Source organism: Pagrus major, chromosome 16 (assembly GCF_040436345.1).
Source record: "Pagrus major chromosome 16, Pma_NU_1.0".
In the NCBI taxonomy this organism is placed as follows: Eukaryota; Metazoa; Chordata; class Actinopteri; order Spariformes; family Sparidae; genus Pagrus; species Pagrus major.
The window spans coordinates 18,512,190-18,523,864 of record NC_133230.1 but is presented as its reverse complement, the minus strand read 5'-3'; the positions used below and the strand labels follow the sequence as shown (position 1 = coordinate 18,523,864).

General features: G+C 41.4%; 2 protein-coding genes across 3 annotated transcripts; one reads left to right on the top strand and one right to left on the bottom strand.

Annotated features, from left to right (window-relative positions):
* Positions 1-1,048: 1,048 nt before the first annotated feature.
* On the bottom strand, positions 1,049-3,304 carry LOC141011076 (uncharacterized). 2 transcript variants are annotated; one of them, XM_073484292.1, is made up of 5 exons: positions 3,127-3,304; positions 2,920-2,975; positions 2,721-2,795; positions 2,086-2,178; positions 1,049-2,001 (listed from the first exon to the last, which is right to left on the bottom strand). In XM_073484292.1, exons 1-5 carry the CDS (start codon positions 3,161-3,163, stop codon positions 1,351-1,353), a joined length of 912 nt encoding a protein of 303 aa, XP_073340393.1. In that variant the 5' UTR covers positions 3,164-3,304; the 3' UTR covers positions 1,049-1,350. The 2 variants fall into 2 exon arrangements, with proteins under 2 accessions (XP_073340393.1, XP_073340394.1); XM_073484293.1 differs by having other exon boundaries at positions 2,721-2,792.
* A 1,295-nt stretch (positions 3,305-4,599) lies between these two features.
* Positions 4,600-11,455, top strand: wdr20a (WD repeat domain 20a). Its single transcript, XM_073484147.1, has 4 exons — positions 4,600-4,867; positions 6,945-7,127; positions 7,506-8,852; positions 10,314-11,455. The coding sequence occupies exons 1-4, from the start codon at positions 4,604-4,606 to the stop codon at positions 10,365-10,367; spliced, it is 1,848 nt and encodes a 615-aa protein (XP_073340248.1). The 5' UTR covers positions 4,600-4,603; the 3' UTR covers positions 10,368-11,455.
* The last annotated feature ends 220 nt before the right edge of the window (positions 11,456-11,675 follow it).

The window sequence follows — 11,675 nt, the reverse complement described above, 5'->3', positions numbered from 1 at the left end:
AAATCAAATCAGAAATCTTCCATACTTTTTATGTGCTCTGTCAATCACTCAAATTAACTTGTTCTGTCTGCCAGACTTTCTAGAGACCAACTTTGAAATCACAAATTTACTGGCAAGATAAAATATGGTAATTGTAGGATAAATGAAATTGAAATCATAAACATGGAAACAGATTGTCCTTGTTGAAATGTCTGAACCCATTTTGTCACTGTTTAAGAAACACCTCTGAGGGGAATCCCACACCCAGTGACTTTCTGCTTGCTGAGGAGGCGTTTCTGTTTCAGCCCGTATCATAATTTGACCCCTGACATGGTGACACTTCAACCTGAGATCCAAAGTGCACATAGTGCTGGATGTTAGTTCCTGCCCTCTGCATCTGCCTTAAAAAACATTTAATCAGCTTATCATCCAAACCTTTATGCAAAGATAATAAAGGCTTCACAGATCAGAGTAAGCTGAGAAAAATCATGTAAAAAGATTAGTTTTTAGTGTATTATTACTGCCTGCTGGTTGGAGAGAGACAGTCGTAGTTTTGCAAGAGAAAAGTACAAAACAATTGTTTCAAGGAAATGAAACTGGATTAATCTGCAAGATATAAAAATATATTTCACAACACTTTTATTTCTAAGAAATGGACATAAGGATACTGGTATGAGACTTAGTGTTTTTGCTGCAGATGAGAACCTATCAAACTTGTATAATCTTCAAGACTGAAGGAGATTGACTGTGGTTAGTCAATTAGTAAACCTACAGTGCTGCAGTCTGCAAGAACTTTGACTTGAAAGATTTATTTTCCAGCTAGACTACTCCAAACGTAAAGCCAAAGCTACACAGGAATGGCTTCAACAATGAATCTGGTGAATATTTATGTAATCTCTAAATTTGTGGAAAGTGAAATGTGAACAGGATGGCATTTTAACAGAAGTATTTTAAAAGGACACCTGCTGCTGATATTCAGTTGAGCTACAGTTGCTGAATTCCATCTTTTTCATTTGAACTACAGTAGGTGTTGTTCATTACTATCCAGTACAGCAAAAGACACTCAGTGTACATGGATAAAAAAAACAACCTTTTGAAAGATGTTTTTCTTTTATTGGTCTCTGGGAAAATGTACAGTTTCTTCATTGCTTCGGTTTCTTCATCGTCTATTATTGAGTACTTTTCCCAACAAAAATAATAATTTCTTAAAGAAACAATCAGCACAATGTAGGTAGAAAAATAAATCCTCAAGTCTCTTTACATGACCAAACAAAGTGCATTACAAGTAGCTATTTATAGTATGTCATTCTACCTTAAGTCATTTAACACACTTAATATGACTGAAGTACTCCAGTCAGTGGTTTAATGAGTCTAACATGGTTCAGATGCAGACTCCCCTCCCTCCTGCTCCTCCTCCATGTTGACCACACACTGCCTCTTCCTTTGCACCAGCTCCACCACTTCTACCCCGGGGAACCCCAGCTTCCTCTTGTAAAGAGGTCTGAGGTGACAGGGGCTCTGGGATCTCTCTGAGGAGCTACCCAGCCTCTGGGACGAACTACCGTCCACTGGGGTTGAAGCTCCAGCTGTTTGAGGCGTGGAGGATCTTGTAGCGTGCAAGCCTGAATCATCAAATTGGCAGTGAAGCTCTATGTCCATAGTTTGGGCGGGTGTTGTTGACTCATTGGCCATTTCCTCTTTAAGATCTCCACAACCCTCCTGGTCACGGTGGGAGGGCAGAAGGTCAAGCTCGCAGACCCACAGCTCAGACTCACTCCCACATTTCATCTGGACGTCCAAAAGACATTCCTGCTCCGTTTCATGATCTCTCATCCCATTTTTCACCACTTCTCTGAGGGAAGTGGGGTGATGAAGAATGAGTCTCCTGCTCCTGCCCGAGAACCGACAGCCGCCTCCTCCTCCTCCACCTCTTCCCTGCTGCCTTGTTCGCCTGCTGGAGACCCCCATGTCGATGTCTGACTTGTCAGAATCCTCAGAGCTCCCATCGTACGGGTCCAGGAACTACAACCATGAGCACATGCGCATTCACTGATCAACACACAAAACAGCAGGATGCTTTTGCAGCAGAAAATGGAGAAAGCTTACCAAAGAGTAACAGCCATGCCTTCCTGCTGGCTTGTGTGTTAATGGCAATATCCGCCTGAAAGTCTCACTCTCTGGTGCACTGCTCACACATCCCTGCTCAAAAAGAAATTCAGTGAGTTTTACATCAACAAGACGGCAATTAATTAATTTCATTGATTAAAGAACAAGCTGGAGCCCATCCCAGTGTGCTACGCCTTAATGATGTCACTGAAAAGACTGGGTGGGGGAAGGTCCGGTGGTGGTAATGGGCATGCAGAATCATCCTAATTTCTTGGAAAGAAACTCATTTTGAAGCCATTTTAAAAGTCTTTAATTAAGACAGGGATGCAACTGAAGATTATTTTCATTGTTGATTATTCTGTCAATTAGTTTTTTGGTCTATAAAATGACAGAAAATGGTGAAAAATCTTGGTCAGCATTTCCTTAAGCCCAAGGTGACGTCCACAAATGTCTCGTTTTGCTTCGGCGCTTCAGAGCAGGAACAAAAATTCTCACATATTGCCCCTTTAATTTAATTGTTGACAACTAATCGATTAATCATTGGAACTCTACCTTCAGCCACTTTAAATGTATGCTGTTTAGGCTGACATTGTCCCTTGTGTGCTTATTGTGTGATGTTCACGTTCAAAAAATACCATAGTGCTGGTGTCTGACCACCTCGGACTGATCTCGGAGTCAGAATCTGTGCTGGACTCCACTTTACACATCTCCTGACAAAAAAAAACAGAGGGCACTCCAGTCCACATTCATGTCAAGGCAAGACACAAATCAAACACATGTGCTTCTGATAAAGAGGCAGGAGCACTCTCAGCATGGGGATGGAACTGATCTCACCATGTATTTTAAAGCAAGCTGGTCCATGTTGTTAGGTCTGTGTCCATCACTGTGGCCTAAATGGAGAAAGTGTAGTGCACTTTCAAAATTAAATACACACAAGTTTTGTTGTGATGTGTGGTAATTCAAATTATTAGCCATGCAGTGTGAGGATACTACGTCCAAGAAAACAAATAATGCACATTTTAAAATGATAAATATTGATACCTGGAAGTGAGAGCTGTCGCCTCCTCCTGTATGCCATGACATTTGGCGCGTCTAACTTTTAAAACGGACCAGAGATGAAGTGAAACACTGAAAGGATGTCTTTGTGGTGCAGTCAGGTGTACCTGCAGACAACCAGCTGCCTCTGAGTGTGAGCACAGGTGAGCAACGACACGCGACAGGCAGCGTGGACACGCGCTCAGAGCACCTGAGTTCGCTCATTTTGAAATTGTTACAAAATAATACGTCCGGTGAATTATTTTTGTTTTTCAAAATAAAGCTCTCACTGCCTCCGCACCACACCCGAATGTCGTGTTGTACTTTTTAAATTCACCAAGACCATCTTGTAAGCTTTCTAATTATTTAATGATTTCCCAATAATGTCAAACGTTTCTTTAATTTAGACACACTGGTAAAAGACTAACACATATTATTGTGGAGACTGTGGTAATGTGGCCATTGTTGTTATTCGTTGTGTTGTAGTTGCTTGTGTTAATGTAGAAAATCATAATAAATCATAATAAACATATAAAGATATCAAGATTGGCCATAAAGCAGGACTCACCTTAAGGCCCTTATCATCATCAGTTGACGTTTTGCTTTAGTAATCAGTATTCCCATAACCCTAAACTTGGTAATCCAGCCTTGTGTTCACCCTTCTGGACAATTTACATATACAGTATGTTACAGTGTATTGAATAGACCTTGCCTAATCTGACATGGTGTAGCTCTGGCCATCCAGTATATGCTGTCATCCAGATCATTTCTAAGCTACTAATGAATCTATGAAGACCTTAACACTGTCAACAAACGACAGCTCAAAATTGTATTTGCAGATATCATCTATGTCTTAGTGCTCGTGCTCCTATTAAAGATGCAAGAAAGTCTTATTTTCTTATGTAAGTCCTGAGTAAAGATTATACAGTTTGTGTATACTTAATTTGTGAATTTTGTCAATATTTTGTAATTTGTACACCACCAGCGAATCCCAGCTAATAAAATATTGTAGTATTTAAAAAAGAAAAGAAACAAAAACAACCTTTCTTTAAAGGAGCACTATGCAGTTTTGGGGGAAGAAGAGTCTAAACAAATAAAATAAACAAACTCTTTCTGTTTTCATGACTGAATACACAAACTGACTTTAAAGGACAAAACATATTGTTTTGACTTTTTGTTTTTACATGTGGCGGACCCTGCCACCTTTCTTGCTTCAAACAGTGTCCTGGGACCTGAGTTTGTAAAGCTACATAGTGCCCCTTTAAACATGTATACAACTTACCGCCAAAGTTAAACACACCATACTCTTGCTGCATTGTTTAAAAGTTATTCTAAAATTATTCTTAATTATTATTTATTATTTTAAAATAGCTACTATCGTATCCTCCTCCACCAGTTCCCCGGTGAACCATTGGGGGGAACGAGAGAGTCGGAATCCCCGTTTCCCTCCGTGCGTAAGATCCGGCCGGGGGGAAAGGGATGAATGTTAATTTCAAAGATGGCGGCGGAGGGAGGAGGGAAGGAGATGAACGAAATTAAAACTCAGTTCACCACTCGGGAAGGCGTCTACAAACTCCTCACTCACTCCGAATACAGCCGTCCTAACAGGGTGCCTTTCAACTCGCAAGGCTCCAACCCCGTCAAGGTCTCCTTCGTGAACGTCAACGACCAGTCGGGCAACGGCGACAGGATCTGTTTCAATGTGGGCCGTGAGCTCTACTTCTACATCTACAAAGGCGTTAGAAAGGTAGCATGCTAACGCGGCTAATGTCAGCGGAAATTCGCGATACTTCATGTTGAGAAAAACATCACTGCTGCCTGAGCTGTTGCTGAGCTTCAGGCTTGTGCTGTCTGTAGTAAATAACTCCGACAGGTGCTTGACTTTGAAATTAGCTGACACCTAGTTAGCTTGAAGCTAGCCTACTAGTTAGCTAGCCAACGCAACTAGCTAGCGTTAGCAAGCCAGTAGCTACCCCGAGGCCAGGGGCTAAATTCCGTCCCCAGTCCGTCACTCTGTGTTAGTTTGACCGGTTAGAGGCATTCGTGAGGTTGGGTAACGATCACCAGGATAAAGTTGACCTTTTTCATTTTATTTAAGTTGTCAGGGTCGAAATTGCTGCTGTAGTGGTTGTAGTTTGTGATGACACTGACAGTTCAACGCTGACACCCATAACACCTGTCGACGCCTTTTGATTGACAGCTGTCCACAAACAACAGTGATGCAGATATGAGTGTATGGACAGTCATTTGGCTAACAAGCTAACTGCTGCCGTCATCTTTTCATATCGTGGCACTCGGCTTTTTGCTTGGGGATATTTCTGGACAGAGTGGATGAGCTGATCAAACTAGCTGACTGCTCTGCTTGTAGAGAAATGCTAACTTGTGCTATGTATGATGGAGCATATCTGGTAAAGCATCCGCAGTTAAAGGGGATCATCTTTTAAAAGCTCAGTCACTGCAGAGTAGATTTATATTTCTGCGTTATGTTAAGTCACTAACAAATAAGTCATTTAAGTCATGGTGAAAGTTGTCTCTGACAAATATGTGAGGCTTTTCTAGTTTAATAGAGGGTGGAGTACAAGTAGGAATGACATGATTACTCACTATTATCACTACATTGCCCTCAAACTCCTGATGTAGTTTAGGACTATCTTGATAGACGCTCTGCCTAATGCTACATTTATTCTAATTTCTAGTAGTTCAGCCTTTAGCCAGTCTAGTGCTGTTTTGTATTGCAGTGATGACACACATGACATGCACATGTTATGGCATAAGGCTGTGACACATTGCTTTAACTTAGAAGTCAGCTGATTCCTGTCAACCTCTGATGTGTCAGCTGAAACCAGTTTATGCCACATTTATGACAGAGTGTTTGACTGTTTTATGATTTTTTAAATCAAGAGTTTGTAGTTAATGGCATAAAGACAACCAAGAATAAGTAAGATGTCAGAAAATGTTCTTAATACGTCACCTTATTGATTATTTGTCCCATCCCTCAGCTGAAAAAGATTGGCAATTTTACGTATCTGATATGATTTGCAGGAGCAGATACTTTGCTACAGGTTCAAAACAAAAATAGTTAGACTGTCCTTTGTATCACAGCCAGCATTAAACAAAGCCAGCAGCTCTCGAAGACTTGTTTATTTCTTGTGTGTAAATCCATAAAACTCACACACAACCACACTTGAAGTATTCTTCAACACTGTTGGCTTAATACCATGCATGCTCTTGTGAGGCATAGATACTGTGTTTTGGACTGGACTCTTGATTTAAACTACTTTTAAGACTTGGTTTGACATTTTGTGTCTCTGAGGTGAGACAGAAACACTCAGTGCCACATCCAACAGTAATGGAGGAACCACTGAGTCATCATCTTACACTCAGCGAATTTTCCATTCTATGAGTAGTGTAAACTGTAAATCATTAACAAATGGAACAGTTATACTGGTTATCTACAGTACATGCCTAGGGTGTCTTGTTGCAGTAGTAAAATACTGTTTCCCCGACCTCAGAAAGAAGCTCGACATCATCATAGACCGCTAGCATCTACCCATCTGCAGCAAAAAGACGTACCTCTATACTCGAGTTCCTCCTTATTTTAACTTGCCGACTGTCAGCTAGTTGATGTGTTGATAAAGATCATGCAGAACTATTTTGTGTTTCAGATGAGCGTTTTCTTTATAATAAATGTGATTCATTAACATTCAACCCTTCAGCTCCTCTAGTTCAGTGTGTTTGCAATGAAGTACAGGGAAAAAAAAGTTATTTTTGATATTTTAAAAGGGTATTGCACTCCATGTGCGTTCATGTATTTTTCTCTTCAGGCTGCTGACCTGAGCAAGCCCATAGACAAGCGCATCTACAAGGGAACGCAGCCCACCTGTCATGACTTCAACCACCTCACAGCCACAGCGGAGAGTGTGTCCCTGCTGGTGGGTTTCTCAGCAGGACAGGTACAGCTCATTGACCCCATCAAGAAGGAAACAAGCAAGCTCTTCAATGAAGAGGTAGGTCCATGAATGACAGATGTTAGATCACTAAGAGTTCTGTGTTCCTCAGGTAGCAGGTATTGGTCAGTAGAGGAATTGATCATAGTAGTACTGTTTATATCCATTCTGTAAAGCATCTGAATGCCAAAAAGTTAATGTGTTCACAGGATTTCCCATAGCTTTTCCTGTACTTTATATTACCTTTTCTGTTCTCTCTACCCAATGCCTTTAAACATAACATTGCCAAAGATTTAAGACTTTAAAAGTATTGTATGTATTAGAAAATGAATTTTCTGATGATACTGGACTAACATTGTTGTTATTCCTCTCCCCTCCCTCCTCTGCTCTCTCCCCCTGTCTGCCTCTCAAACTTCAACCTTCCTTTCCTCCTGCCAGAGACTTATAGACAAGTCCAGAGTAACATGCGTGAAATGGGTGCCAGGCTCTGAGAGCCTGTTTCTGGTCTCTCATGCCAGTGGGAACATGTACCTGTACAACGTGGAGCATACATGTGGCACCACGGCGCCACACTACCAGCTGCTAAAACAGGGAGAGAACTACTCTGTCCACACTTGTAAGAGTAAATCCACGCGGAACCCTCTCCTTAAATGGACAGTCGGCGAGGGGGCTCTGAATGAGTTTGCCTTCTCTCCAGATGGGAAGTTCCTAGCCTGTGTTAGCCAAGATGGCTTCCTACGGGTCTTCAACTTTGACGCGGTTGAGCTTCACGGCACCATGAAGAGCTACTTTGGTGGCTTGTTGTGTGTGTGCTGGAGCCCTGATGGGAAATACATTGTTGCAGGTGGAGAGGACGATCTAGTGACTGTGTGGTCGTTTTTGGACTGCAGAGTTATCGCCCGAGGTCACGGGCACAAGTCATGGGTGAGTGTGGTGGCATTTGACCACTACACCACCAGTGTGGAAGAGAGTGACCCAATGGAGTTCAGCGGCAGCGATGAGGACTTCCAGGATCAGATGATCCACTTTGGACGGGACCGGGCCAACAGCACGCAGTCTCGACTCTCCAAGCGCAACTCCACGGACAGCCGGCCTGTTAGTGTCACTTACCGGTTTGGCTCAGTGGGCCAGGACACTCAGCTTTGCCTATGGGATCTCACTGAGGACATCCTTTTTCCCCATCTTCCGCTCTCACGGACACGAACACACACTAACGTGATGAATGCTACCAGCCCCCCTGCGGGTGCTACAATAATCACTAACACCTCTAGTAACACTACTAACGGAAACAACAGTGGTGCCAATACTCCTGGCATTAACTCCCTCTCTACTACATTACCACGCTCCAACAGCCTACCCCATTCAGCCGGCACCACCACCACAACAACAGCAAACAACACCAACAAGGCTGGCAGTGGTGGTGGCATTGGCAGTGGTATTATGGACAGCGCCATCGCTACAGGCGTGAGTAAGTTTGCCACACTGTCACTCCATGATCGGAAGGAACGCCACCATGAGAAGGACCACAAACGCAACCACAGCATGGGCCACATCAGCAGCAAGAGCAGCGACAAGCTAAACCTGCTGACAAAAACCAAAACAGACCCTGCTAAGACTCTGGGCACGCTGCTGTGCCCGCGCATGGAGGATGTGCCCCTCCTTGAGCCCCTCATCTGTAAAAAGATAGCACACGAGAGACTGACTGTACTCATATTTTTAGAGGACTGTTTAGTGACTGCTTGTCAGGAGGGATTTATTTGCACATGGGCGAGGCCAGGCAAAGTGGTAAGTTCTTTTTAATGTAGGAAATGTGGGGGAAAGTTGACGTGATAAATAATGTTATGTCTGTCAGTCTTTAGCTGTCCTAAAATCAGTTGGTGGGCTGTAAGTAAAAATCAAGACATATACTGGAAGCATAAAATAAACTGTGGACATTTTGAAAAGCATTTGTTAGCTTTTATAGTCAGATTGTCTCTCTCTGCAGGCAGGCAAGGAACATATCAGACTTTGTTTAATGCACATCAGCTTTCCAATGAAAGACCAATTATGCCTAAGTTTCAGATATAACCAATGCTATGAAAATACCCCAGTCTGGTTATATAATACAGTCTGATAAGGAGGATTTCCTGTGTAGACCTGTGAGGGGAAATAAGACGTTAATCCATATGAAGTGTGTTCATTGGTTCATCATAATCATCCCACAATGCATAGCAGCATAGCCAAGAAGTCATCTGCATACACTCTCACATTTCAGCTTTTATGCAAATGCCTCTGTATATGCCCAAAGAGTCTCTGCGGTTTCTCACATGCTTACAGCTTAATGTGTGTATACACCCTCGTATACTTCCCTTTTGTCTGTGTGTTTTGAGAGATCTTGCCAGAACGAGGCACATGATAGTTAGTGGATCTGGAACAAACAGGCAGTCTGAAGGCTAGTGAGTCGAGACACATTCTTACTTTTGTCAGAGTCAGACATTAACAATCACTCGAGGCAAAAGTATTCTAAAATTCTAGTCTGTTCAGTAAAATGAGGACACAAACAATGCTGTGATATTGAGGAGTGAGAAAAGGAGTGAGAAATTGTATACATTCTGATGAATACACCACTTTATACAGCAAAAGTTTGATTTGGTGTGCAAGTTGGAAGTTTTTATGGTGGAAGATTCAGTGTGTATTAGCCAAAATGCAATAACAATATAAGGCTAAACAGTTGAGTAAGTTCGCCCCAGAGCTGCAACTGTTTTGATAATCATTTGTAATTTTTCAAGCAAAAATGTAAAAGTTAAAAAATGCTGGTTACAGCTTCTGTCAGGATTTGCTGCTTTTCTTTGTCATTTATGGTAGAAAATACAGAGTCATTGGGTTTTGGACTGTTGGTTGCACTAAAGAAGCAAACGAAGACGTCACTTTGGCCTCTGGGAAATTGTGATGAGACAATTTTTAGACATTTTGTAGACGAAATGTTGATATTTGCAGCCCCAGTTTTCCATGTTAAAACATTAGAAGTGCCTTGATCAAGCAAACCTCTCAAAGACATAATTAGTGTCACACTGTACACGCCACTCTGACTGCTGTGCGCAGGCTTTTAATTAAATGCAGCGGACCATGACATGGAAAGAAGCGGCCAGAGGCTAATTTGTCGCTATCTGCAATTGCTATTTGCAACAGTATCCTATTTGTTGCTTGATTTTTTGCTACAGTTTGTGAACTTTCCCAATGCAAATCTCCTTGTTTTCCTTTTTCCAGGGTTTATTGTCATCCCAAAACCAAGCCAGCTCTCCCAGTGGAACAGTAGTATAGCCACAATATTTCTGCTGCTAAAGAACCCTGCAACCCAGAGTCTGATGCTGCTCTTCACCCTGCAAGCATTGCAAGTTTTCCTTTTCTTTGATACCCCTCCCTGCCCTATCCCCTCCTACGATTTTGTTAATGGCTTTTCTGTTCTTTTTCGTTTATCACTCACTTGACCTAGTGGAGGAATGAAGCAAGAGAAGGTGTGGTGCAATGGTGGACTGTTGCGCTGATGTACTATTGTTCTGTTGTCTGGAGTTTTAACACATTTTAGAGTTTTAAAAATCTTTCTTTCATGTCAGATCTCATCAGACTGTTGTCCCCTCTGGAAATAAAAGCTTGGCTTTGTTAGATGCGAACCAGACAATTGTGGCTTGAGATTAAAAGGATAGTTCATTTAATTTTCATAATCTGTGTGAACCCCCTGGGTTTTTTTTTTTTTTTACCAAATGGCGTGGCCTGGTCTCGGCTCAGGGTTACTGATTAAAATATGACTCTTGGGTGAACTATCCTTTTATGACCAAGTGCGTAAGCATCTGAAAATTTTGCATCCATCCACATTCACCCACCACTTCTGTCTTTTCTTGAGTAGAATCTCTCCATTACGACTTTGCACTGATTTGTTAGTTATTTTGTTGTTTGTTTTTATAACTACTCTAATGGAACAAAAAAAAAGAGGGTTGAGGACTGCCTTGTTGCACTCGGCTTTAACATCCTCAGTCTTGAAATCTGAATCTATAAAGCTGGATGCTGCAATCAGAGTCTTTTTAAAGAAAAAAAAAATGTTTGCACTTAAAATTAGTTTATTAGAAGAAAATGGCTTTACATTTTTGGGTGTGCTCAGAACTCACAGATGGCTAATACAGTAGGTTGGAGAAAATGATAAAAACTATTAAAACCTTTATCTATTGAGCATTTATTTTAATATTATTTCAGATTCAAATCTGCTCTGTATCATAATGTGTATATTGTAATTAATTGATTTGATGGGGGCCTAAGCAAACTACCATTACTCCAGTGGAAGTTTTGTCATTGATAGTTATATTTCTAAAGCCTAAAGTATACATATTAATAATATTAAAATAATCTTGAATACACTGTTTTCTGTTCTTTTTTGTGTCACATACACTGTATTTACATAACAAACTTGTAATGCCTCTGGTGTTGAAATTGGTTACAGTGTCAAATAAGTGCACGACAGGAGCTTTCAAGTATGGAAGTCTTGGGAACTCTCAAAGACAAGTATTGAATCTCAAGACTCCTTAAAGGTGCAATATTTAAGACTGTTTAGGTTAAAAACATTCCCAGTCTGTCCGT